General features: G+C 44.2%; 1 protein-coding gene across 3 annotated transcripts in view; it reads left to right on the forward strand.

The window, feature by feature from the left end:
* The first annotated feature begins 376 nt into the window (after positions 1 to 376).
* The window catches only part of DHRS11 (dehydrogenase/reductase 11), a 70,660-nt gene continuing 43,471 nt past the window's right edge, over positions 377 to 27,565 (forward strand). Inside the window, exon 1 of one of the 3 annotated variants that reach the window (XM_074974564.1) lies at positions 377 to 600. In XM_074974564.1, coding sequence (XP_074830665.1) covers positions 469 to 600 — 132 coding nt within the window. In that variant the 5' untranslated portion in view covers positions 377 to 468. The remainder of the gene's footprint in view (positions 601 to 27,565) is intronic. The other 2 variants (XM_074974563.1, XM_074974565.1) reach the window with 2 other exon arrangements.

A 27,565-nucleotide genomic window follows, 5' to 3' on the forward strand; every position in this document is an offset into this window, starting at 1 on the left:
CTCAAATAGAAAGCAGTGCCAAGGAGACATGTAGGTTATGCTCCCTTGGCCACAGCGACCCTCAATTTCTTCTGTGTGTGTACAGCACCTTGGGGTCCCGGTTTGTGACTGGGGCTCCTCCGAGCTCCTGCAATACAAATAATCCATTTCCCGGGCGTGTCCTTGGGTCGCCGCCTCCCCGTCCCTGCAGGGTGTGCACCGAGTCTGCAAGTGCTCAGCCTGCTCTGTGCGGCCTCCCCGCCCCGGGAAGCTGCAGGGCTGAGGGCGAAGGAAACCCAGGGCAGGGCAGGCTCCGGGCTGCTGAATATTGAATAGGACGGGGGAGAGGCTGGGCTTGGAGAAGGGGCGGGAGGAGAGAGGCAGGAGGGGCGGGGCAGGATTCATCCTCCGCGGGCAGGAGGCTGGCTGGTCTCCCGTGCCGGCCCGGGGGAAGGCGGCTCGGCCGGGTGCGGGGAGCGAGCCCGGGCCATGGAGCGCTGGAAGGGCAGAGTGGCGCTGGTGACCGGCGCCTCGGTGGGCATCGGGGCGGCGGTGGCCCGGGCTCTGGTGCAGCGGGGCATGAAGGTGGTGGGCTGCGCCCGGAGCGTGGACAAGATAGAGGTAGGGGGGAGCCGGGAGGGGATGGGGGAGGAAGAAGGGGGCTAGGAAGAGAAGGAGCAATGGGAAGGCGTCTCTGGGGGATCCCCCCCAACCCCTGAATTTTGGGACCCGGGAGGGGGGACACACTCATTCCCCTCCCCACTGGGGCGCAGCCTCTCCTCCCGCCCCTTTATGGTTAGCGCTCCCGGTGCGGGCTGCGGACAATGCCGGATTCCCCCCGCCCCGCACGTGGGGGAGCCGAGGGTCTAGGGGCAGGTTGACGGGTCCCTCTCAGCAGCTGTGAAGGGGGGGAAAAAACCTTCCAAGGGGCGGCCCGGAGCGGGGATGGGGGATGAAAGATCTGGGGACTCAGTGCAAGCAGCCCCTGTCCCCATTATTCTTCCAGTGCATTTTGGGGGCAGGGAAGTTGTGGGGAGGCCCTCAAACTCTTATTCCCCCATCTGAAATTGACGAGAGCTCTTCCCTTCCCACCTCTCAAGTCACCGGTTAAAGTTGCAGATCCCCTGTGTTGATAGTCGCCCCCCCTCCCGCCCCCCCAGCCTTACACTCTCTATTGAGCTGTCAGGTTAAAATTCAAGGCCAAGATTTTTCCAAAGTGACTGGTAATTGTGGTTGGCTCCATTATGCGGGGGGTGGGGGGGGGGTTGTCTCATTTGAGGTGCCTTGAAAGGGACCTGCTTTCCAGAAGGTGGGTTCTTAGCACTTTTTGAGCTTCAGATCCTTTGAAGGGATCTCAGGCTGAGCACCCAAAACCACTAGCCGTTTTTGAAAATCATGGCCCATATTATTTTGAAAGGATCTCCTGTGTGTATTAGAAATAACGTATTTAGCTTAAATTTTAAAACTCAGCTGAGTTCTCCTAATTTTTGCTGTTTGTTTACTTTCCACACTTTTCACCTTGGAAAATAGTCCTGTCAATTTCACTTCCGTTTATGAGCCCAGTTTACTCTCTGGTTCTAGCACAATGCTGCAGTGTATGGGTTGCAGACATTTCAGGGAAACCATGACAAAAACAGTTGCCATTGGAATTAAATTGTAAAAATTCCTGGAAATATTTCTATTGGTGTTAGGATTTCTAAAGATGAGTTTTTACAAAACCTAAATTTAGGGAAAAAATTGACCTGAGTGTCCCTCTCGTTAAATAATACTAATAAAAAACTTTGACCTCAGTAGATGAAAAGATGTATAGAAGTGCCAAGTATTACATTATGCAGCTGACTGTATATTAAAATGAAGCAGAAAGGAGGGTTGGATAGTAAAGGGTGTGTTGGTTAAGGAGGACTACAGGGAAAAAAGGTCAGATAGTGTTATGAGGGTAGGGTGACCAGACAGCAAATGTGAAAAATCAGGACAGCGGGTGGTGGGGTAATAGGAGCCTATATAAGAAAAAGACCCCAAAATCAGGACTGTCCCTATAAAATCGGGACATCTGGTCACCCTACATGAGGGAGATTGTGCAGGGTAGTTGGGTAAGGCGGCATTTTGCTTTACAAGGGCTTACCTCCATTGCAGAATTGTATGGTGTTTGAAAATGATTGTGAACAAATAAGTTAGCTGACATGATTCTGACCACATCTAAGTGGACAATTTGTATTCAGAATCATCATCAGGTCAGCTAAGTGTGATTCATGATCAGTCAGCTGATATGAAGCTAAACACCATTTGTCCTGGTCTAGACAGACCACTCAGATATGGTCAGCAGCATCCTGTCAGCTAATTCAACTGTTAAAAGTTATGTTCCAGCACAATACAATTTTGCAGTGTAGAAAATCCGTAAGGGATAATAGAGGGATAGAGGTGAGATTACAGAGGGAGTTTGGTGCATAATGATGAACATATCTTGTAACAAGATGACCTTAACAACTAAGTGACCTCATGACTATATTTCTGTAAAAACCTCATGTGCTCATCCTCCTCTTTCCCTCATCTGTTATGGCTTTCACTTGTTGTGTTATGGCTACCAAACCTAAACTCTTTGGGGCAGAAACTGCACCGTGCTCTGTTAGAAAAGTTTCTGGTACATTTTGACTGTTACCCACATTAAGATAATAAATACCATAGTATAAATACTTTGAGTGTAAATTTTATAAAAATGTAGCTGGAGAGGTGAAGAATGGTTTGGTATTCTGCATAACTGTTCACGCCAGTTTGAAACCTAGTGTTTATGAATGTGTATTATTTCCAGAAAGGGCTGTGAGTGAAGTTCACTAAAGATACCCAAATCACCTGTGATTGTAAGGGTGAAATACATTCACGTATACACTTTTTTTGGGTAAGACTACACGTTGTCTCATATCTGGTGGTTGCTGTTGTAATGGTCAAAGGCACATTTAATTGACTCACCTAGCAATAAATGTAAAATATATTCTCTCCTTTGCCAGCTTGATCACACTTTGTACAGTAATTCAGTTTTATTACAAATCTTTTAGGTCCCCAACTCATCAAAACAGTTAAACACATGTTTAACTTTAAGTTCAATCTTGAATTCACTGGGTCCTACGTACATGCTTAAATGCTCGGATGAACTGGGGCTTCAGTGCGTAAGTTGGAAAGTCATTTTTGGAGTCGAGGTACACCACTAGCCAACTATAATTATATTCCTCTCAGAAATCACTGGGTAGCAGTTACTTATTATATTTTTATTAGGTTACATCTAAAACACACACACACGTGTGTGTGTGTGTGTGTGTGTTCTATTTTGATTGTTAAATTTGTTGCCTCGCAGTTTAGGTTTAAATCCTTTGAGGGGAAGTAGCTTGTTAATCTAGTTGGGAAAATTTAGGTTTTGCTAGAGAGTAAGGCATGCTTTTTTTTCCTTTTTATTATGGAAAGATTCCCAAAAGCTTGATTTATCCTTTGTCCAGACAGATCTTTCTGTGCAATATTGGCTCTACAGAGCTAGTTAAAAGCTAAGCAGTAGCATGGTTTATGTAAATATTGACAGCTTCTAGTGATCTCCAGCAATGTATTTGGAAATTTGAGGTATACTAAAAATGCTGGCTTTATTGTTATGCCCCTACAGAGAGAGGGAAAAAATACTTCCCAACAAGCCTGAATTTGGAGGCTAGAGCTTGGGGGATGGGGTGGCAAGACTCTGAAGACAGAAAATACATGTAAATAGAATATGGTGAAGCTTTGGGAGAGTGGCTGTGGTAATAGAGAAGAATACCTGAGACATCTAGGGAACATGGGAAGGAGGATGTAAATATCATGGCCAATAAGGCTTTGGGAAGACTTCTCTCTCAGAAGGATTTGATACCCCAGCTGCTTGTTTATTTTATTTTATTCAGGTCAGTTTCTTGGCTTTATTATCAATAGGGCTGCTGCAGATACATGTTTAATAGTCTCTGTTTGCCTTGTATAGTCTAGCCATGCAAATGAATTTCAACTTTTTCTTTCATCAGCTCTTCCCCTGAGATTCCTGCCCTGTTTCTAATCAGATTTTTCACAAAGCTCTTTGTTCAAAGAGAAGAATTGGAGGTTGTACCGTTAAGTTTTAAACATAGCTCAACCAAAATCCACCTTTATTTACCACCTACTGCCTGTATTTAAGATATCATTTTATTGTTTTTTAGCTTCTGTGTTGTAGGAAAGTATTATTTTAAAATTGTCTGAAAAACAGAATTGGTTTATGTTCTGAGCTGACTGGGGGCCACGCAGCATTTTAAGGCACTTATATTTTACGTGTGGTTTAATACATTTTATCTAGGCCATGTAAATCCATCTGAACATTGGAGAAATGCTGATCTTGCCATAATTGAGGTTAAAATAGCTTTTCATTTTAAACACAGTTTTGTCCCTACAGCAAACTTCCCCAGAACTAAACCAAATTAGCTGAAATGTTATAGATGTGATTTTTTTTGTAATGCCAGTGTAGGAAATTTTTTGGGCAAGCCTAAGGTATATGAAACAAGTTATTTGGGACCATGTTGATATATATATTTTGGGGACACCAAAACTCCAAAATGGTTTGGCCTAAAACCTCCAAATGGGTTTTAATCTGTTGGGGTTGGCAAGGACTGGTACCTTGGAGTAGTTTTGTGGATGGAATTGTGCAGTTATTTGAAGCAGTTTTTGCATAGCTTAACAACTCCGTGGAGTTTATAAACTCTGGATGGCCACCACGTGGGGAGAGGCAGAGGGAAACCACATAGGGGAGAGAGGAGTGGGCTGGTATTCAGGGGAGCAGAACAGAGAGAGCCGCATGGGTTGCGAGATGAGAGTTATACCTAACCAGTCAGGAAGCAAAAACAATGTAATGTGACCCATCTAGCCAATCAAAATTAACGAATATATTTTGAGTTTAAAATATTAGATAACCACAATTACCTTCTTCTAAGCAAGCTATGATAGTAGTATTTGCCAGATAACTCTGAACAAAGAATGAATCTGAAAAATGTATAAGTTGGTTGTGGATGATTTGCAAATGGAGAATGGTCATAAGGGCAGATTCTCGGCTGTACAGATCAACATCACTCCAGTGAAAGCAAGGAGCTAAGCTGATTTACCAACTAGAATCAGGCCTTCAATTCATTAAATATATTGTTCCCTATGAGTTATTCATTTTGCTTTAGTTTAAAACCAAAGCCAAGTACTCCAGTCTTGACTCCACAGGTAAACCCTGCAAAGAAGGGGAATTTATGTCTGTAGTCACAGGCTACAAACTTCTTAAAATCTTCATCAGGTCCTACTTCATTTAAAAGTCCTCCATCAGATATCTCCATCTTACAAAAGGTAAAAAGGGAAAATCCTGACTCCACTTAAGTCAGTGGAAGTTTTGCCACTGACTTCCGTGGGCAAAGATTTTACCCAGAGTCCGAGCCAAAGCCTATTGAAGTCAGTGGAAAGATTCTTATTTACTTCAGAAAGCTTGGGATCAGTCCCTGTGAGCACAGGGCAGAATTAAGGAATTTGGAGTGGCCTCAAATCAGTATTGCCAGCCCCAAGCATTCAAAACTCACAAGTCAGACTCCAAAATACAAAACATTTTTTGGGGACTGATCTTTATTTGCCCTCTGGTTTTTCAGCCATTGGTGTGTTTGTGGGTAACATTTTCAAACTTTTCTCCACAACCATGAGAGCTAGTAGCTTACTTTAAAAAAAGCTGAGTCTCATGTAATCACGTGACTCCAGGGGCTGGGGCTTTAAGAAGAACACCTCATATTTTGAGAGTCTCAATAAATGTGTGACAGTAGCAACACTGCGTTTCCATACATTCTAATATTTTGAGGGTCAGGAGGTGCTGTGTTTTATTTTTAAAGATATAATCTTAAAGGTCACCCATACAGGACAAAACAAACAAAGCATCTTTATGAAATGTAACAAAGGCGTGAAAGGTGGTGTTTTTTTTTTTTCTTTTTGTGTGTACACTAGAAATTCAGGTTTTGTCTAACCGGATACTTCATAAAAACTACGAGGATGATGAGATCATAACAGACGGAGAGCTGAGCAATTTGTCATGGGGGAAACTGGTTTATTGTCAGATTATTTAAAACTCTATTGTCTTTTGGCTATTTAACATTTCCTTTTTCTTTGTAATATCTTGTAAATGATGCCATTGTATGAGTTTTCCTTTAAAAAAGAAGCCATTTCCCGTATCGCCTTGGTCACAAGTCCTTCTAAACTAGCTCTATAATAGCTTTCATTATGGGGTGATTGGTTAGCATCAGATCCTCCTAAAAACTTGCTGTTTGCTAGAGAGGCATAGCAGAACTTGTCAATAAGATTGTGATCTGTGGAGGGTCAGGTTAGTCCATTATGATAATGAAGCGCTCTAATCTGAAGCTGGATAACATTATACATATGCAAGAGTAATGCTTTGTCATAATCTGCCAACGATTGTTTACCCCAAATTTTTTATAAGGTCAGAACTCCTGGGTTCTGTTCCCATCTTTGTCTGATTCTCTGTGCCTCAATTTATTGATCTGTAAAAGGGAGATGCTCTTGCTTACTTAACTCACCAAGTGTGTTAGGATGTGTAATTATTTAGGGCTTGATCCAAAAGCCCATTGAAATCAGTGGGAGTTTTACCATTTATTTTATAAAGCTTTGGATCAGGCCCTTAATGTTTGTAAAGCAGTTTGTGGTTTTTAGGTGAAAGGAGTTATACAGATGAAAATTATTATTGACATTCCATGGGAGGCTTTGGTAAAGTGGCCTTTTATCTTGCCATTTCCTTTTCATTTAATCTTCATTATCATATCTTTAGACTGGCATTAAATCTGCACAGTTCCTAATACGCCTTTGCTTTTTTAGGTATCCATAAGCACTGGCATATGGTAATGCTTACATCTGAACCTTTTTGAAAAATTGCAGATAATATCCTGCAAGTGGGTTGCGTGGTTTACTTGGAGCTAGAGTTTTTATATATTTAGTTAATCGAGTTGGACTGGTCTTTGTGAAACTGTACTCCTCACTCCAACCAGCTACATTATCCATCCATTCACAAAGGAGTTCTGCCCTGCTTGTATGAAACACAAACGTGAATGAATGTTCACTCTGAAACTTGAATCACAGATGATCACCTTTCACAACATTTACTATCCGGTGGGGCAACATAAGCACCATTGTAACATGTACACAGACTTGCATTTAAAGTGGCGGTTTACTGAATATTGGACTTCTGTTGGGCCTCTCTGGTACAGTAGTACTGGTTAGTTTACTGAGTTGTGTAACTGATGTTGGTAATTGCACAAAACTTTTAAAGGAGAGACTTTCCAAAGCATCTGAAAGATTTAGGGCAGGAAAGTCAGTGAGGCTTGTGCTCTCTAAATCTCATAAGTGCTTTTGAAAATCTCAGCTTAATGGTCTTTGTTACTCAAACTTCTCTGGCAAAAGTACATTGTGTATAATGTGGACCTCAGAAATGCTATCTTTTAAAATCTTTGCTTTTTATTAAAACCAGCACAAAATGCACATTTTATACTGGTAATTTATTTGTATATAGATTGTGTTGCAGAGTACCCAAGTGTCCCAGATAAGACCAAGTTCCATATTCTAATTCTGATTAGATTCTTATGTCACTGTAGAATCTGAGCATCTTCGCTGTGCATGAAGTAATGCACTAACATCTGTCTTGTGTGGGCCATTCTTTCTCTCAGCCTGTCCCCAGGGTGGAATTGGATGTGCAGTGTAGTGATTTGTTTTGCTAGGGTTTTGGTTGATTGGTTGGTGGTCATAGTTAAGTGTCCACACGGCTCTGTTTTTGTGTTAGAGGAGACAAGGTTAAAGAAGTGCAGCTTGCACTTGGAACAGAGGGTGGGAGGTTTCTGGTGGTCCTTAGCTCCCAGGGAAGGTCATTCCGCCGTCTCAGACTGGCCCCCAAGAAAGCTGTTTCCTGCACTGACAAGCTTTAACCTCATGTTTGTAGAAAGTTCCATTTTGGAATGGAGTTGTTAACCATAGTCCTCATCTTGGAGATGTAGGTGATCTTTTAGATATCCTGGGTGCAGGCCCTTCAGCACCTTGAGGGTAAAGGCCTTGAACTTGACTATGGGAAACCAGTGTAAAGAGTGGAGGTCAGGTTTGTGTGCTAGGCATTATACAAACACATAGGAAGACATGAAGCCTGCCCCAAAGAACTTAGAATCTAATTTGAAAGTTGCAAAAGGCACAACACAATTCCCATTGAAGTCAATGGAAAGTCTCCTGTCGACTTCAGTGGGAACTGGATTGGGTCCCAAGTGAGTGAAACCAGGGGTACTGGAACATTATTTATAGTGGGGGTGCTGAGAGCCATTGACCTAAACTGTAAACCCTCTATATGATGGAAACCACTTGAAGCCAGAGGGTGCAGCAGCACCCCCAGCACCTGTAGTTCCAGCGCCTATGAGTGTAACAAATATTAGCTGGGAAGTGGGGAGAGAGGACAAAGGCAAGGTTAAAAAGAACATGTGGTTACATAGATTCATTTATAACTTGGTGATTTCAAATAAGTCAGACTGCTATCCCTGACTGCGGCTCCTCTGAGCCATCACTCTTAGGCTGGTTTCTTGTAGGCATCACAGGGGCAGTGGGTCTTGAGTAGGGAGAGGGATAGCTCAGTGGTTTGAGCATTGGCCTGCTAAACCCGGGGTTGAGAGTTCAATCCCTGAGGGGGCCATTTAGGGATCTGGGGCAAAAATTGGGGATTGGTCCTGCTTTGAGCAGGCGGTTGGACTAGATGACCTCCTGAGGTCCCTTCCAACCCTGATATGATATGAAAGATGAGTGGACCTATGGATTAGTTCAGGGAGAGCATTTCATGTGTAAAGGGCAGTGTGGAAGGAAGCCTGGTCATGTTTGGGAGAGAAGCAGGCAAATGGAGTGCTCACGGCTGGCATCAGTGGGAGCGATGGGAGCAATGCAGTGAGAGACAAGAGCAGATGAGCCAGGAAGGGAATTAAAGGGGAAGAGAAGCAACCTGCGTTTGATGCAGTGGGAAATGGGAAGGCAGTGGAGGAGTCAAAAGGAGCCACGGTGACATGGACTATTTGAATGGATTGGAGAGAGGCAGTGTGGGTGCTGAAGAAGCAATAATGATGAAGGAGGCAAGAGTAGGCAAGGCGGTTGGTACAGTACATATCTCACTGATTAAAATCTAATACATTGATATATAAACCATCGTAACTCTTGTTTGTAGAAAATAAATCCAAGCCATCTTTAACTGGGGGAGCATAAATGGTACGGTTTAAAAACAAAACCAGATAATCATATTCATAATCTCTAATCCTTCTAAGGTAAACTGGCTGGAACCACCATGTGTAGATGTTTTATAACCTACTGCAAATTGGTGAGTGAGAGAATATGTAATCTTGTGGGGGAATTTATCTAGGGCAATAAATACTATGTCAAGATTTCTTAATCTCTCGGAAAATCAGATAAGAGGAAGAGGCAAGATTACAAAGGAGTTGCCGAATTGTGGTTTGAGGTTTTAAGTGGTAGTGGGAGTGGTACACTCTTTACTTGACTTTGAATAAAAGTAAAATGTTAGAGCTGGTCAAAAATGTTGTGAAAAATGAAAAATTTTGGATCAGTTCTATGAAATAGAGCATGGGCCTTTATTATTTAGTTAGAACATCATTTGGTTTCAGTGAGTACAGTACTTACTGTGTGGTTTGATTTGGATCAATAGTTATTTTATCTGTGTGGCACAATAAAGAGCTAGCTTAGTCATTTGGATTTATCCTATATAATAATGTCCCATAGTGAGGGTCTAAAATAAAATACTGTACAGGTCCAATCCAGCAACTGTGACTCACATAAAAGTTCATTACTCAATTTAAGTCAGTTTCTCACCAGCGAAAGTCTTTAAATCTTAATCAGTGCACTACGCTTGTGAGTAAGGGTTACGTGTGTCAGTTGTACAATTGTGGTGGTCTTCTATAATTAAAGTTTGGAGGAATAAGATAACCCTGCTTTTTCTGTGCAAGTCTGCTAAATTAATTTGGCTAAAGACTTGTTTTTAAGTGGGAATCCTTGAGGCATTTAAGCAGTAATACAGTTCTTGGTGGGTACGGAAACCCAGTATTTCCAAGTTTTCCAACGTTTAAGTACAGGTGTATTCAATGTTCTTGAAGGGTACAGGCACTGCTGGTCAACCTTGATTCCGCATTACTAAAGTTTTTGGGCAATGCATGTATTAAAGTCGAGCATGTACTTAAGTGCTTTGCTGGATTGGCCCAGAGCATTTAGTACTTTGCATTAAGCGACTCACTTGTGTGGTTTCTCTTATCCTCTGTGTGGGAGGAGAATTGTGTGTACAAGCAGTGTTTCATTCTGGGTGTTGGACTCTGTGATCTGCAAGGCTTTTTCCATCTTGAATTTCTGACTTCCATTTCATAAAACCATTCTGTAGTCTGAAACCTGCGTGTGTGAATATAGCATTTTTCGCTGGGTGTTGAGAAGGGCACCCTGACAAATTTGTGAGTGTTGTAACTGAGAAGACTTGGTAACACAGCTGAATATTTAAAAAACTCATATGTTTCTAAAGTAACAAGAAAATTCAAGCAATATTTGAGATCTGTTCATGTCACTGAGAATAAAATATCCCATCTCCTGGCTGTACTGGCTGATACAAGATTCTCTGCTCCTCTTACTTAAAAATGTAATGCATCAGTTACATTTTGCAACACTCTACACCTGAGATAAAATTTGAGTATTTATTGGTAAGCGTAGGGTCTATATGGCTTGGAGGCATAATAAAGGCAGCTGGACATCCTGTCACTTGTAACAGTGTGCTTTTTTTTTTTAATTAGAATGCAGGAACATATTAAATGTTTTCCTCTGTAAGAAGAGGCTTAGAGGAGAGAGAGAGAACAAAGCTGCTCCTATGGGATATGAAAATGAATTCCATGTGTAAGAATGAAACCAGATAGCAAGTCACTCTGCTACTCCTTCTTTCTATCAGCCAGCAGAACATTACTCTGTGTAATTTTCAGGGAACATATTTGTGCTAATTTAACCAGTACAATTATAAGAAGGCTTTCAACGTTAAATCATGTATTATTAACACAACGCAGTAGGTGGTAGAATGCTGCACAATAAGACAAGTGGGCTAAGCATAGAGTCCCTCTGCCTAGAGAATTTACAGTCAAAATTCTATATCATCCTGTTCTCTTTCAGGTCCATTCAGACTGGATTGTATACCCTTAGCTGGTGATTTTCTCTTTTCCCTACTGACCTTAGTCATCAATGTACGGGTTGTATATTTATGTGATAAAAGTGCTCATCTGGGCTGGAAGAAATCCACTCTCCTCGACCCCTTGGCTGTGGAACTATACCTAAAACTACTATTTTAAAACTCTGGGGCTGGATTAACCCCCCTCTCTTGTCCTTATGCACATCCCAACCAATCCAAATAGACAAGAAAAACAAAGGGTAAGAGAGAATACAGGCACAGAGAGGCGAGGTGACTTGTCCATGAACAGCGTCAGGAGTAGAATCCAGGCCCCCTGTGTCCCGGTCCAGTGCCCTATCCACTGGACCACGCTGCCTCTTGCACAGCTCTCTAGTTTTCTATTTAACCAGATGGGTTTGGAGTACAGAGGTCGATTTTTCGTTTCTTTTTGTCTAAATGTAATAGACTTCAGAAGCGTATTCACCTCACCCGTGTTAATTCTGTCCATGTTTTATTTATGTGTATTCTTCCTTTTAACGGTGAGATGCTAGTTGCTAAAGAGGACGTTGTGGTTCACGTCGCAGCATTAAGCGTGGGACACAACATTACAAGACTGAGACAGGGTTAAAGTATTTCCTTGGCTCCCTGCCACTCCACCACAAGAGGGGAACATCAGAGATGCGTGTTGTCTCGTCGTCTGTGTGCTGCACACACAACACAATCCAGACACAGCAGGGGGAGGCAGGCGCGTTGCGCTGACGCCCTGGGGACACAGCTGCAGCAAAAAAATAGCAGACGGAGCACAGCTCTGACTGTAGCAAAAGGATGAGTTCAGTGGGATCCTTGCTTAGACTTGATGCAGCTGTGCTAACCACTGCTCAGGGGGCTACCTCGTATTTCATTACATTTAGCGGCTGCTTAGGGGGATTGAAAACTGTTTCTAAACTAGCTGCTGGTATGCACAGGGCTAAACTGCATTCACATCTGCTTTGCCAGGGTCAGGATGAGTTGTGAAATGCTTTTTAAACACCTTTCTTTCTAGTTTATATAAGGATCATCCTCCCATCCTAGCTGTATTCATTTGGGGCCAGATCCTCAGCTGGTGTAAATTGGCTTCGCCCATGGAACTGTCAGTTTAGACAGGCTGAGGATCTGGTCCCATTTCAGAAAAGTTGATAGGTCATTAGGCTGTTGGTTTCCCTATAGGAGAAGAAGTTTCAAGGGTAGTGAAATTTTGGGTGGTTTTATCCTTCTCATTGCTCCGTACTTCCTCTGCCACTCTTTCCTTTTCTCTAAGATTTGCAAATACATGTTCTTTATTTGCCAGCACTGATCATGGTTGCAATGTACCTTGGAGATAGGTGGCAAGGTGGAGTGAGCCTTAACTATGTACTAATACCAGTATGCATTATGAAATTGTGCTCACGGCTGCCAAGGAATCTAACTGTAGATAATTTGACAGGTGTCCAAAGGTACTTTTGCTCTTTTCGTCTGTAGATCTCAAAATGCTGTAGAAAGATGGGTATCGTTCTCCCCATTTTACAGACGAGAAAACCAAGGCACAGATTGATAAAGTAACTGGCTTAAAGTCACATATCAGGTCATTGGCAGGGCAGAGGGTAGCACTATCTCCCAGCCCATGACTCTTTCCACTGGACCATACTACCTCTTTCTATGATTTGTGTTTCTCTTGGAGAATAATTTTTCCATCTTAAATCCTCCTTTAACTCCTGCATTGAGGCAACTTTCTAGCTGAGGAGGCCTAGATGTGGCTTCCTCTGGAAACAGGTAGTGTGACCCCTGGGAACATTTGAGCAGTGTGAGGTGCTTCCTTTCTTCTCCTCTTGGTTTTAACACACATCCTTGAACAGTCAGAGATCCATACACGTCTTCCCTTTGACAATTTGCATTAAGATAGCCCGTGGCAGCTGTCACTTATTTCATTAACCTATAGGCTTTTTTAAAATGTTGTGAATTCATTGCTTGTGAACGTTCCTGGATTGACAGCCCAGGAAACTGAGGTCTTCTATGTACAGAACATGCACAGCTTACCCACACAGCCCCACCTGTGTTCCTTACCCTGACTCAGGTCCTTCAGCCTAAGGATGAGAGGGAGCTCAGCTGTCTCTTTCAATCTTAGCCTCTCTGCTAAAAAAAAAAAAACAACAAAATGGGAACTTTTTTCCTTTTCTCTCTCCACACATCTGGCCGTTAGGAATTGGACCACTTACATTGGAAGCTCTTTGAGGCAGGGACCATCTTTTTGTTTTGTGTTTGTACAGCGCCCAGCACCATGGGGTCCCAGTCCACAACTGGGGCTCCTACGTGCTACTACAATAAAAAATGGATGAATGAGTTAGTATCTTATTATTTATTATCACACAGGCCACCCAATGTCCACCAAATGCAACAACTTTCAGCCACTACTAATCTAGGTTGGATTAGGATCAGGGACTGAAAAGTAAAAGGTTCAGGATCCCATTACATAGTTCCCTTAGCCAGCCATTCCCCCCATGTTCTTAATAAACAGGACAAAACAGGAGGACCAGAGAGACCCAAACTAGCAAAGGGGATTGTTGGGAGATCAGACAGGATATAACTGGTTTCACAAGTGTGTTTTGATTTTTTCCTTGGATTGCTTTTATAATTGATATTGTGTCCTACAAAACAACTTTTTTGGTAGGCTGTACACAGCGTGATACAATGTGGCTCCAGTTACAAGCTTTAAAAGGTTAATTTTAATGCATTTGTGACAGTTATTGATCAAAGGTAACATTTATAACCAAGGCCTACTTTGTCAAGGTTAGATGTTGCTCAAGAAACAGCCTTTGATAAGATGAGCTATTGACTGTAAATTCTAGACGCCCAGCTTCTTAACAGATTAGTGCTTTCCTTTTCAAGCAAGCTGTAAGTAGGAGGAGGGGGAAGAGAAATGCTGGGCCTCAGTCTCCCTGCTATATGCACATATATAAACGTTCACTCTTTAAAACCCCCCGATATATCCCACTTGTATATTTATTATTTTTAATTATTGCTAGTACAGTAAGGCCAAGAGAGAGCCCAGTGGAGATCAGGGCCCCAGTGTGCCTGCAGTGAAGTCCCTCCTGAAGAGTTTACATTCTAAACAGACAGACAAAAGGAGGAACACAGGCCCAGAGAAGAAATGATTTGTCCAAGATTATTGCCAGAGCCAAGAATTCAAATCAGTACCGGTCAAATGCCCTATTCATATACAGCTCATAGAGTAAATGCAAGCAACCTGCATAAGAGCTATAGCCATATCAGGTGCTACTGTATTCCCCTCTTGCAAGGAAAGCCCCATTGCGTTGGGCTAGTACTTGGATAAGACACCGCCAAGGAAAAGCTAGGTTGTTTGCAATTCAGTAGCCAGCACTCTTTCCTCCTAGTCAGTACTGAGCCAAGGTACTAGGATGTGCTGCACTGTTTTTGACATGTGACCTTGTCAGGATCTTGCGGACATTAACAATCCAATGGCATTTTCCACAAGAACAGGAATGCTGGCCCAATTCCAGCTCATTACATTCTGTCTCCTTAATAAATTCCCTCTCCAGCTTCAGGTAAACATGGCAAATTTACTTTGTCCTAAACAGTTGTGTAGATTTTAGGGTTGCCAGGCATCCGGTTTTGGACCAGAACACCTGGTTGAAAAGGGACCCTGGCGGCTCTGGTCAGCAGTGTCGACTGGGCTGTTAAAAGTCCGGTTGGCGGCACAGCGGTGCCTGGGGCTAAAGCAGACTCCCTGCCTGCCCGAGCTCCATGCAGCTCCCGAAAGCGACTGCCAGGTCGCTACAGCCCCTAGACGCCGGGGCGGCCAGGGACCAGGAGGCTCCACGCGCTTCCCCTGCCCCCAGCACCGGCTCCGCAGTGCCTGTTGGCCAGGAACCGCGACCAATGGGAGCTACGGGGGGGCAGTGCATGCAGGCGTGAAGGCAGAACACACCGCGCAGAGCCACCTGCCCGTCCATGCACCTAGAGGCTGCAGGGACCTGGCGGCTGCTTCCTTGGCACCGCAGTAAGCGCCGTCGGGACCCTGCCCTAGCCCGGAGTCCCCTTCCGCACCCCAAACCCCTCATCACTGGCCCCACCCCCAGATGGAGCCCTCACCTCCCCCAACCCCCTGACCCCACCCAGAGTCCCCTCCCAAACCCCATCCCCGGGTGGGATTTATTTTATGGCAGTGTAAACTGCTTCAGTAATTGTGGGTCTTTAAGCTTAATTGGTTCATATTTATCAAATTATCCTTTCAGTTCTTTTGAGTCCAACCCGAACTTCCCAGCATTTGGTACCTCTGGTTCAGTTTGGTATATGGGTTGTGTTCAAAATCTTTCCCAGTCCTGAGCTTGAAGTTCCCAGAACACTAGACCACTAAGACTTGGGTAGCCTTAATTTTCTGAATACCACTAAATGCTAATCACTTTAAACCACAGTAATTGGTGCCAGAATTATAAAATATAAAGCAAGAGGAAAGCTTTAGACCCTATATGTACTTTGTACAGTATTTTGGTTAGTTAACTAAACGCTAAATTCTCTCTCAGTGTATGCACATGGGAGTAAATTAGGTTCTAGGAAAATTGCAAAGATGACTCTCAAAGCTACCCTTCTACTCCAGACTTATTTCTTTCTGTCCAGTCTAAAATCTTGGCCCGTCTCTCTGATATCTAGCCATCAGCTGAAGTTCAGCATGGCTAAAACAGAGCTCTTCGCCGTTCCTCCCCCAAATCCCTCCTCACTACTTCTTTTCTTGATCACTGGGGACAACATTAGTATCCTACCTGTCACTCAGGCCTGTAACCTGGGCGTCCTCTTTGATTCGGAACTCTTTCTAGGTCCTCACATCCAGGCTGTGTCTAAGGGTTTGTCTATGCCAACAGTTAGACCAGGGTAAGCTGGGGTGTGACTCTACTCCACACTAGCCTGCTGTGGTCTAAGTGTCCTTGTGCACACTACTACCGCATGTTCACAGTTTGTCAGAATGCTTCGCTCTAGTCCTCCTTCAAACAGGACAAGATCAAAGGGCTTGAAAGAACTGTTAAATTACGTCAGCAGCATGCATCCAGGTAGTGAGGCCGGTCAGTGCCAAGTAGATTTACAGCCCAGCTTACTGAAGTCGTCTTCTTGTAGATAAGCCTTAAATCTTGCTGATTATTTCTGCATAACATCTCTCACATATGACCTTTCCTTTCCAGCCACACAGCTAAAACTCTTGCCTAGGCTTTCATCAACTTGCCTCCTGATAACTGCAGCATTCTTTTCTCTCGCTTTGTGAAGTGCAGTCTTGTCTTGCTCATGTCCATTCAGAATGCTGCTTCAAAGGTCATTTTCCAAACCCATTGCTTTTATCATGCTGCCTTGCTCTCTGACTCACTTCACCAATGGTCCCTTCTCTATCTCAACAAACACCAGCTGCTTGTATCAGAGGGGGAGCCGTGTTAGTCTGTATCCACAAAAACAACAAGGAGTCCGGTGGCACCTTAAAGACTAACAGGTTTATTTGGGCATAAGCTTTCGTGGGTAAAAACCTCACTTCTTCAGATGCATGGAGACTTGTTTTCACCTTCAAACCTCTACATGTCTTATTCCCACCATATCTGCCATCTATAGTTCACTATTGAAATGTCAATGCCCGCCTCCAACTGGCCATGACGTTAGCCCCAAGGACCAGCTTGTTAAATTTTCAAACAAGCTCCATCATGCTTTCTCCTACGCTGCCTCTCACACTTGGGAGGAGCTCCCCATAAACATCTGCAAAGCTACCTCATTCTCCTCTTCAGTCCTTCCTAAAAACTCTCCTTTACTACGATTCCTAAAAAAAAAAAATTGACAGCAGCTACGCTGGTGTACCGAGATCACGGTCTGTCATGCTGACCAATATTGTCTCATTGGTTCTTTGTACTTCCCCGGCAGTCTGTCTGTGCCCCTCTGTTGATCTCTTGTGTTATACTTAGATTGTAAACTCTTTGGGGCAGGGAGAGACCGTCTTTTTGTTCTGTATTTGTACAGCGCCTAGAACCATGGGGTCCTTGTCTCTGAATGGGGCTCCTAGGTGCAATGGTAAAAAATAAATTTCCTTTCTTGTTGAGGGTAAGTGGTACGTTTTTGCTACTGATGTTTTAGCCTGCCCCTAAGTTAATTAGCCTCGGGACAGAACTGTACAGAACAGCATGCAGCTTGAGAACAGTTAATGAGAAATGTACTCGATTCCAAAATGATTAGCCTGCTGCATCAACCTCAGAAATTGCCTTGGAATTTTCTAGGCTAAATAATAATTAGGCATTTTGTTAATAGCTTCTTGGTAATATTTCAGTTCATAGTGTCTCTCTAAAATAACTCCATTTTACAGGTGACAAGATGGGTGAGGTAATATCTTTTATTGGATCAACTTCTGTTGTCTCTGCATGTCTCAAGAGCTTCTCTCTCTCGCCAACTGAAGTTGGTCCAATAAAAGATATTACCTCACCCATCTAGTCTCTTTCATATCCTGGGACTGCCACGGCTTCAACTACACTGCAAATGTCAGTTTTAAGGAAGACGGTCCCGGAAAGTAATATGAGAACTTTATCCACTGTGATTTTTTAATCCTGTATCTTTAAGAAATAAACCGAAACCAGGACTGTTTCTCTTGTAGGTAGAAGACACAACACAAGTCGGTAGTGGCTTGCTGCTTCATTAACAGCCCTTTGGTTTATTTGACGTCAACCAGACTATCATGTGTGCTAAGTTACTCCTGTGTGTTTGTAGGATCAGGCTCATGTGCAGTAACTTGAAAGGATAAAGAAAAGGAGGACTTGTGGCACCTTAGAGACGAACAAGTTTATTTGAGCATAAGCTTTCGTGAACTACAGCTCACTTCATCGGATGCTGTAGCTCACGAAAGCTTATGCTCAAATAAACTTGTTCGTCTCTAAGGTGCCACAAGTCCTTCTTTTCTTTTTGCGAATACAGACTAACACGGCTGCTACTCTGAAACTTGAAAGGATAAGGCCAGGTCAGCATGCAGGGCTATCTCCATTGTCTCCTCTGCATAGTAATGGTGGTATAGTAGGGAGCCTTTGTGGTCTGAGGGTAAAGTCACTGCCGGTAGGCAGTTTAACGGGGTATTGATTCAGGAAGTGGCAGAATGTCGATAGGGAGCACAGGCAGGTGTGTGTGTGTGTGTGTGTGTGCGTGCGTGTGCCCAGCTGGCTGAGGAGAATATAAATGCTGGGCGGTCTAATAAAGACAAGGTGAACCTTGCTGGCCTGTGTTGCAGTCTTTGTTGTTACCTGTCTCATGTTCAGAAAACTGTAACAACCCCTCAAGCAGCTGTCTCCTGAGTGAACAAGGCAGAGGCCTGATTTTCAGAGGTGCTGAGCAGCCACCGTGTTTACTGACTTCAGTGGGAGAAATCCGGCTCTGAGTGCTTCCTGGTTGTGTTGCCATGGTGGTCTTGGAAGATGCTGCTGCCTGCTCTTTTTGTCTTCCCAGGGGAGTTAGAACCTGCCCGCTGCTTCCCCCCAGTGCTGACCACTCTTATCGAGGAGTAAAAATTGGTCTCCTAAAAGGCAGGGATTTTTGTTTGGGCTGGATTTCCCCTTATTGACAGGAAAGGATTGCAGAGGCTGTGTTAGAGGAAGCACCCCTCAGGAGCACGCAGCTCAGAAAGCTTCTGTGCCATGGGGGAGCCCCATTAATTTGACACTAAATTGGGCCCCAGACGCAGCTTGCCAGAGGCTTTTTTACGACCTTTAAAAATTTTAATGACCTTCAAAATTTCCTGGCCCCCTGCAAAGGCTTGTTTTTCTTTTGTGGAAGCAAGGGCTGAGAGACATTGAATACTAACTGCCTCTAAGAAACCACCCTTTATTGCCCCTTGACCAGATTCCTTTCCTGATCAATGTGAAAGAGATCCTGTAATTGTGTTTTGTGAGCAGCTGGAACAAATACTTCACTGCACTAAACAGTTTCTCAACCCTTGAATCGAGTGAATTGAACACATTTTAAAAAACAAATTAAAAAAAATAACCCTTGGGTGTTTATATTTTTCAAATATGCTTTGAAAATCTCCCATCTCTTCCCCAGTTCTTTTTTATTATTATTTCTTAATGAGGTTAAAAAAGGACAGCCTCCGATTCAGTACAATCAAGATATTTTGCCATCCAAGCCCATTATTGTGCCTCAATGGCTGAAATAGAATAAGCATTTATGGAGGAAGAATTAGATAAATCAGACCATCTGCCTAGTCCCACATCTTCCGAATTCATCTTCTGACCACAGTGCTCTGGATCTGTAGCACTGAAGAGGTGGACACTTTTGAGGGTTGGCTATGATTTATATATAGTCCTCTCTGCTTTCTAACCAAAAATAGTCTCGCTTTTTACAGCACAGGTACAGTTGGACAGAACTGTAGCCAGCCATAAGAAGGGTGATTAGATTGAATGGAAGGATGGGACAGTGGTTAGGGGATGTACCCAGGGGCGAATTAAGAAATATTGGGGCCCCGGGCACAAAGAACATTTGGGACCCCTACATCCCTCTCTGCCATAGGGCCCCACCCCCAAGGCCCCGCTCCCTGGCCTGGCCCAAAGCCGGGTCATGGTAAGAGCTGCCCAGGGGCCATTGTGAGGAGCTTTGGACCCTTCACTTGCCCTGGGGGACAAGGACACGGGCTGGGGGCTGCTTAGATGCAGGGTCCTGGGCTCCCCACAGCAGTCTGGGCTCACTGGACAGCTCTTACCACAGCCTAGGGCAGTAGTCCCCAAACTGTGGGGCCCACCCCCCTAGGGGGGCCCAGAGGAGTGTTTGGGGGGGTGCAGTGAGGCCCTATCCTGCCCCCAGCTCCAGCTGTGGCTCTGCTCCTGGCTGCTCCCCCACTCACAGCCCCCAGCCATGGGCCACAGCCCTGCTCCCGGCCCTGGCTCCCGGGAGAGGCGCAGAATGGGTAAGAGGGGGGTGCATGACCGAAAAAGTGTGGGGACTCCTGGCCTAGGGTGACCATGCTTCCCATTTTGGCCCCAGACGTCCCGACTTTGTGTGTGTGGCAAAACTGGGCATTTGTCCCATTTGCTCTTGCCAACTGATCATCACGGTGATTAGCTGGCAAGAACAAATGGGACAAATGCTCAGTTTTGCCAAAAAGGAGCTGGGGCAGTGTGAGCGGGGGAAGAGGTGAACTTCGGTGCACTCGGGTCAGCCCTGCCCAGGGGAGGGGAGAAGGACACAGGCGAGCTCCACGACGGTGGGGGTGGGGGGCTGAGACCATCTCCATGTTGTGGAGGGGAGGGAGAGGGGCTCGTGAGTGAGCTCCATGCCGGGGGGGGGAAGGAGGGGAAGGGGGGCTTGGTTCAGTCCCTCACAGGACGGGGTGGGGGTGCCTTGTTCTAGCGCTGTGTGTAGGGGGTGCACCTCTGTCCAGCCCCGTGTTGCGTGGGGTGGGAGGGACCCCTTGGTCCAGCCCTGCACCACACAGGATGTGTGTGGGGGTGCCTCGTTCCAGTGTTTGTGTGTGTGTGTGGGGGTGCACCTTGTTCCAGCCCTGCACCACACAGGTCGGAGTGGGGGCCCTTGGTCTAGCGCCATGCAGGGCGGGGGGCTTGGTCCAGCATGGAATGGGGGCGGGGCCCTTGGTCCAGCTGCACGCTGCGTGGGGCAGGAGGCCCGCTCTGTTGGAGGGGTTTGGGCCAGTTCAGTGTGGCGCTGGGGCGAGTCGGCACCTCAGCCAGCTCCGCCTGGAGGCAGGGGGAATATTTCTCACCTGGCGCTTCCACAGGCTTCTGGCTTGGCTGGAGGTGAGCCTCGGGGGGAAGAGGAGGAGTGGAGGTGTGTGGCCAGAGTTCTGGCTGCTCCTGTGCCGGCCCCCAAATTGGTGGGGGCCCCTAGGCACGGGCCCCATTGGCCCACGCGCTAATCTGCTACTGGATGTACCTAGGACCCGGGAGACCTAAGTTCAAGCTTGAGGGCTATCACTAACTTCCACACGTGACCTAGGGTAAGTAATTTAACCTTTCTGTGCCTCAGATCCCCGTTTACAACATGCGGAGAGATACAGTGGTAACTGAGAGATACAGTGGTAACCCAGGGCCATATAAGTACAAAGATATATAGTAAAACTTTCTTTAAAAAAAAAAAAATGGGGTGGACTCTTACTGGCATTACTTACCATTTCAAGAGAATTATATCAGTAACAAAGTATTGAGTCAAGATCAAAGACTCATATCATACAATTATTTATTTATTCATTTATATCTATAAAGCAGCTCCAGTACAGAGAAGAAAACAGCAGGTGCACATTCTTTACGCTTTGTTTATTTGCATTTCCACAATGCCTAGGAGTTCAGGATCCTTATGAAGACCTTGTCAGAGCAACAAAGAAAGAGTCCAAATTACTTTAGGGATGAATAGAAAAGGAAAGTGAACTGATGAATTTTTTTTAATTTTTTTTTTTAAAGCTGAACTTACATAGGTTACATTTAAATTATCAGTATCTGTTAGGAACATAAACGACACAAACACCGATTTATTTGAGCATAAGCTTTCGTGAGCTACAGCTCACTTCATCGGATGCTCACGAAAGCTTATGCTCAAATAAATTGGTAGTCTCTAAGGTGCCACAAGTACTCCTTTTCTTTTTGCGAACACAGACTAACACAGCTGTTACTCTGAAACAAACACCGATGTAAATTAGATCTGAACTTGGCCCATTGTGGCTGGTCGCCTAAAGTAGTGTTGGTATTTATGCAGATATTTAATTACAATATGTCAAATCTGCAGCTGTGTGTTTCCGCTCAGAAGTTGGAATGTCTATCTCTGTTGTATGTGTCTTTCACTCTGAGTATTACTGTACCACTCTATGCTGAATCCTTCACTTCACCTGGCTGTGGGTCATAAATCCAAAACATATTAAAATTCAGTAACCATCAACTATATTTTGCTAGTGGGGAATATCAGAGCCCTGTGAGAGAAGCCTGCTCCTTTCCAAACATATGTTAATCTTCCTTTTCAGAAGAGAATTCATTCAGGATTATAGTGGCATGTAGTAGTAGCCAATGAAATGGAGATAAATGCATGAGGAATATAATTTCCTCTCCTGTACACCCCTGGCATAAATATTTGTCTGAATGACATTGGGGGCTGTGTGGGAAAATATCCAGCCCTGTATTTGGATGTTTAAAAAAAACCAAAACACTGGGGAGTGTTGAAAAGGAAAAAAGACTGATCTTATAGCAGGGACCTGCTGTTCTTGTACTGTTCTTTCCATGATAGTGTTTGAGTGATTTCCAACCAGTCAGCAGGCTGCTTTACTGACAGGCACGTTTCTTATAGTGTGGCACAGATTGCAGCTGAGTTGTTGGAAGTTTATCTGTCTCCTTCCAACTTTGTTGCAACTGAGCAATTCACGCCTGGAATTTACCAGACTCCGTCCTTTGCTGTTACTAACACTTTGCCCTCCTACCCAAGGTTCTCAAAGCCCATGAATGGCTCATCTCACAATGCCCTATTTTACAGGTGAGGAAACTGAAGCAGAGTATGGTTAAAGTGAGTTGCCCAAGGTCAAGCAGTGAACCTGTGGCAGAATTGGGAATATGGCTCTATTCTCCTTGTTCCCACTTCTGAACCTTAGCCCCAAGACTGTCTTTCCTAGACCCCCCCATGTCAAGTTGTTGTTTATTATTTGTATATTGGTAGCATCCAGGTGGCCTGTTCATGGACCAGGACTCCATGGTGCTAGGTGCTGTACAAACACAAAACAAAAAGAAAGTGACTGTCCCTCAGATTTACAATTGACATAAGTGTGCGAGGTCACCCTGGCCATCTTGAAAAACTCTTGTGCCAGTGTTGGGTGGCACTTTATCATTTTGCCCCTGGGTGACATTCAAATCATGAACCCTGTTTTACAAAGAAATGTTGTCCCCATGTGCCTGCAAGCGCCTTGGCCCAAGGTTGCAGAAGGTATCAGTATGAAGAGAAGGGGGCAGAGGTGAAGCAAGACATTCAGGGCCTCTGGCAGATATGAGCAAACTATCTAGCAAATCTGAAACTAGCTGGTTTGGAAGCTGGGAGGGTCAGTGATCCTTATTAGGGGATGTGGGAGAGTTCTAGAAGTGGGGGTGGGAGGGGATCAGGTGGGAAGTAATATGCTGGGTCAGGAAGTATTCATCAGCTATATGGGGATAGGGATAGTTTGGGTAAGTTGGAGCGGGTTCAGCCCTAGAGTTCATCTTTCCTGAATGGATGTTGAAGGGAGGAGGAGCTTAAAAATTAGGGCTGTCTCCAGAACCAGGGAATGCCTTGTGGCTACACGCTCGGAACAAAGGCCAAGTCCTGCTTGGCACATCCCATTGCACAAACTATTTTCCCTGCTCTGTTGTCAGTCCCTCTGGGTGTGCACGGGATGTAAGAGGACTCAAAGGGCCTACTGTTCAGCTGTATTTTTTTTTTTTCATATGCAGGCATAAGCATTGTGGAGCCCATTGGTGCAGCTTGATTTGGTGAACACTGGGCTGATTAGATGTAGACACTGCTGTTTAGGGTAACTGTGGGGGAGGAGGTGAGGAAGGTAAGTATGTGTGTGTATGTCCATCTATAAAGCAGCTCCAGTATAGAGAAGAAAACAGCAGGTGCACATTCCTTACCCTTTGTTTGTTTGCATTTCCACAATTTTGGCTTTGATTTATAGCTGTTGTCCATACAAAGGCTCACACAGCAAGGTTTTAGGGGGGGAAAAATGAGAGCAGAGGCCAGTGTTCTGAGTATTCTGGTGGGAGGCTGGCTGAACCACTGTGCTGTTACAGAGGACTGTGGTGTATGATGCTGACACTTCAGGGGAGGGAAGCACTGACCACAGATGCTGCCTCAATATTGTTACTCTGAAAAATCCTTCAATTGTGACATCTTTCCCCGCTCTCAGCCAGCCCCCAAGTGTATTTTACTTGAGGGGAGCCCTAGAAAATCAAGACGGAGGCGGCCTGTTAGATCATCTACCCCATCTCCTGGGAACCCCTGCAAGATTATTTCCCATGAAGTATTTTTCTAATGCTTAGCCCTGGTTAGTTTGAAAGATTCACCACTTCCCTTGGGAGACTGATCCACAGCCCAAGAGATGTAATTGTCAAAAACAGATTTCTATAACATTCAGCCTAATTTTTCCCTTTAATTTAATCCCATTGCCCCTAGTTGCATCATCATGACTTGTTTATTAATAAAATAATTTTATGCAAGGGTATGTGTGTTTGGGTGCCTTTCTATTTACTTCGATGAGCTTTGAACCAAGCCCTAAATTCATACAGTGTATCCATAGGTGTTTCCCACCTTTCTGGAGCAGACTTTCATGGATACTCCCACAACTGCTGCAAGAACTGATCAAGTGTAGTTGAATTAAAACAAATTAGCAACATCTAACTGTATACAAATATCATCAGTTGTGGTAGAATAAAGTAGAAGTGTGTGTGTCTGTAAAAGTATCTCTCTAGCTGATATTGAAATTCAGATCCTCCCCTCATATATTGCACGCACACACTGCTTTGTATCTGCAGGTTGCCTTGGAAATTTACTCCCAGATAGGCAGTGATCCATACTGTAATGCATAACAAGTCAGGCCTGCTGGGTGGAAGAACTTACATGTATTTTGGACAACACAGTCTTTCACTAAACCCTCCCCTCTGTGAGTTACTAAGACTGCAGAGTGTCTGGCAAATGGACACATATGACTGCAGAACATTTACTTCCTTCTTAATGGTAACAATAATGTTCTGATAGAAAACAAGGGTGGGGGAGGGGTGAGTTTGAATTTGTGTTCTGGAACTGCCTTGTGGAATTAAGGAAAATGCAGAAATCTAAGATGTTCAGTTCAGGATATTCACACTTCAAGGAAAACATTGTTTTAATGAGCTGTCACACTAGAAATGGCATATTCCCCTCCGTCCATACTCCCAGCCCAGAAGAACACTATTAGCAATCACTGCAAAGCAGTGTCTTTAATCTTGATGTGGAGAATGATTATTTATGTGCTTTAAGGTAACAGGAACACTCATTAAAATATAAACGGAATTATTTGACTTGTACGTATCAGACTGGACATTTCATAGAATCATAGAATATCAGGGTTGGAAGGGACCTCAGGAGGTCATCTAGTCCAACCCCCTGCTCAAAGCAGGACCAATCCCCAACTAAATCCTCCCAGCCAGGGCTTTGTCAAGCCTGACCTTAAAAATATCTAAGGAAGGAGATTCCACCACCTCCCTAGGTAACGCATTCCAGTGTTTCACCACCCTCCTAGTGAAAAAGTTTTTCCTAATATCCAACCTAAACCTCCCCCACTGCAACTTGAGACCATTACTCCTTATTCTGTCATCAGCTACCACTGAGAACAGTCTAGGTCCATCCTCTTTGGAACCCTCTTTCAGGTAGTTGAAAGCAGCTATCAAATCCCCCCTCATTCTTCTCTTCCGCAGACTAAACAATCCCAGTTCCCTCAGCCTCTCCTCATAAGTCATGTGCTCCAGTCCCCTAATCATTTTTGTTGCCCTCCGCTGGACTCTCTCCAATTTTTCTACATCCTTCTTGTAGCGTGGGGCCCAAAACTGGACACAGTACTCCAGATGAGGCCTCACCAATGTCAAATAGAGGGGAACGATCACGTCCCTCGATCTGCTTGCAGTGCCCCTACGTATACATCCCAAAATGCCATTGGCCTTCTTGGCAACAATATAATACCTTGTTCTGTGTGTAGAAGGCTGCCTGAGTTAAATGAGGGTTCCTCCTGTTGCCTGGCACACCCTGGCAAGATGATTTATGAAGCTGCAGAAGCTATCAGAAGAAGGTGGAACACTCAGGTGGAGCATCTGTTCATTGCTAATGATTCCCTGTAACAACTGGATTCAGGAGCACCGTTTTGAAGTGATCATTAATGACACCTACTACACAGATAAACTGGATAAACACAGAACAAAAAGAGGTTTCCCTGTCCAAAGAGCTTACAATCCAAGTAACACATGCAGAGCTCGGTGGGTTGGGGCCAGTGCAGAAACCCTTTCAAGTGCCCTTATAAACATGAAGCCAAATACACCCACTTATGCTAATGACGAATCTCCACTGACCTCAATGGAGTTGTGATTTCTCACGCCAGCCGGCGTTCCTGTAATCACCTGTAACCACCCTGAAATCACCTTTGCATTGCATTGCTTCTGCCATAGCAATTCATCTGAGCTACTTGACTGGCAGTTCAGTAGATGCTGATAAGACAGCATTTCTAGCACTGCCGGCATCTAATCTCCCTTCTTCCCTCGCAGAGTAGCTGCGACAATGACTAGTGGCCGCTCTTCCCTAGCTGCTTCCCATGGGTGCTGCCTGTCCCTGTGCACTGTTAATAGACGGTGAGTAAGGCCAAGAAAATCCTTGTGTCGTGTTCCCTGCTCCACAAACATCCGCTCTAATAATTGATCTGCATTACATATTATTTAAAATAGTTTATTTTGCATGTCAGGAGCGGGTCTTGACTAAGAATATCCTGTTGTAATATTACAATGATGGAGAGTGAAAATTGTGCGTTGGGAGCTGAATTCCCTATAGGTTCCACCAGCTTTTGATCACATCTTCCTTTGTCGAAGCCTAGAGGTGAGCCTGACGGTTTCTGGGGCAATGTTATAAATTCGTTCCTGCTAATGAGTCAGCACTTCATTTGCATTTGGTGTAAACTATTTAGAAACTGCAAGACTCCTCCGTTCTCTGTTAGCTCCTGGTGTTGGCGTTCCATGTTGAATGCTGATGTGATGTCTCGTTAATCTGCATGTGTTCGCCTTTCCACTTGCAATGTTCTATTTCAAAAGACCAGATCCTCAAAGGTATTTAGGTGCCTAACTCCCACTGAAATTAATGGGAGTTAGGTATCTAAATACTTTTGGGGATCTGGGCAAAAGTAGTCTTTCTCTTCTGCCATGCCTCTTGGAACAGAAGATCTGAGTTGAGGAGCAGTGTACTAACTATGTTTAAAATACATTGGTTTAATCCATTTAAAAACAAAAAGTTAGAGGGATTTAATACCCAAATATCACACCAAGTTAGGGGGATTTAATACCCAAATATTGCACCAGTTTAGTTAAACTTGTTTTGTAAATTGATTTAGTTAAACCGGTGCATATTCCTGTGTGGATACACTTAAATCTGTTTGAAAGAATTTAGTTAAATTGATATAACTCAGACACTGTTTGAATGTCTCCCAAGAGTGCTTTCCACCTGCTTAATGAAATCATTTAAAAAGCCAATTGTAGTTAAACAAGGACTAAACTTTTGTTTATAGGCAATCCCAATTGCTTTTGGTGATTTAAAGATAAACAAAAAAAAAATCTAGTTCCTATTTAGTGTTTTCATCTGTAG

This window comes from Natator depressus, chromosome 17 (assembly GCF_965152275.1).
Source record: "Natator depressus isolate rNatDep1 chromosome 17, rNatDep2.hap1, whole genome shotgun sequence".
In the NCBI taxonomy this organism is placed as follows: Eukaryota; Metazoa; Chordata; order Testudines; family Cheloniidae; genus Natator; species Natator depressus.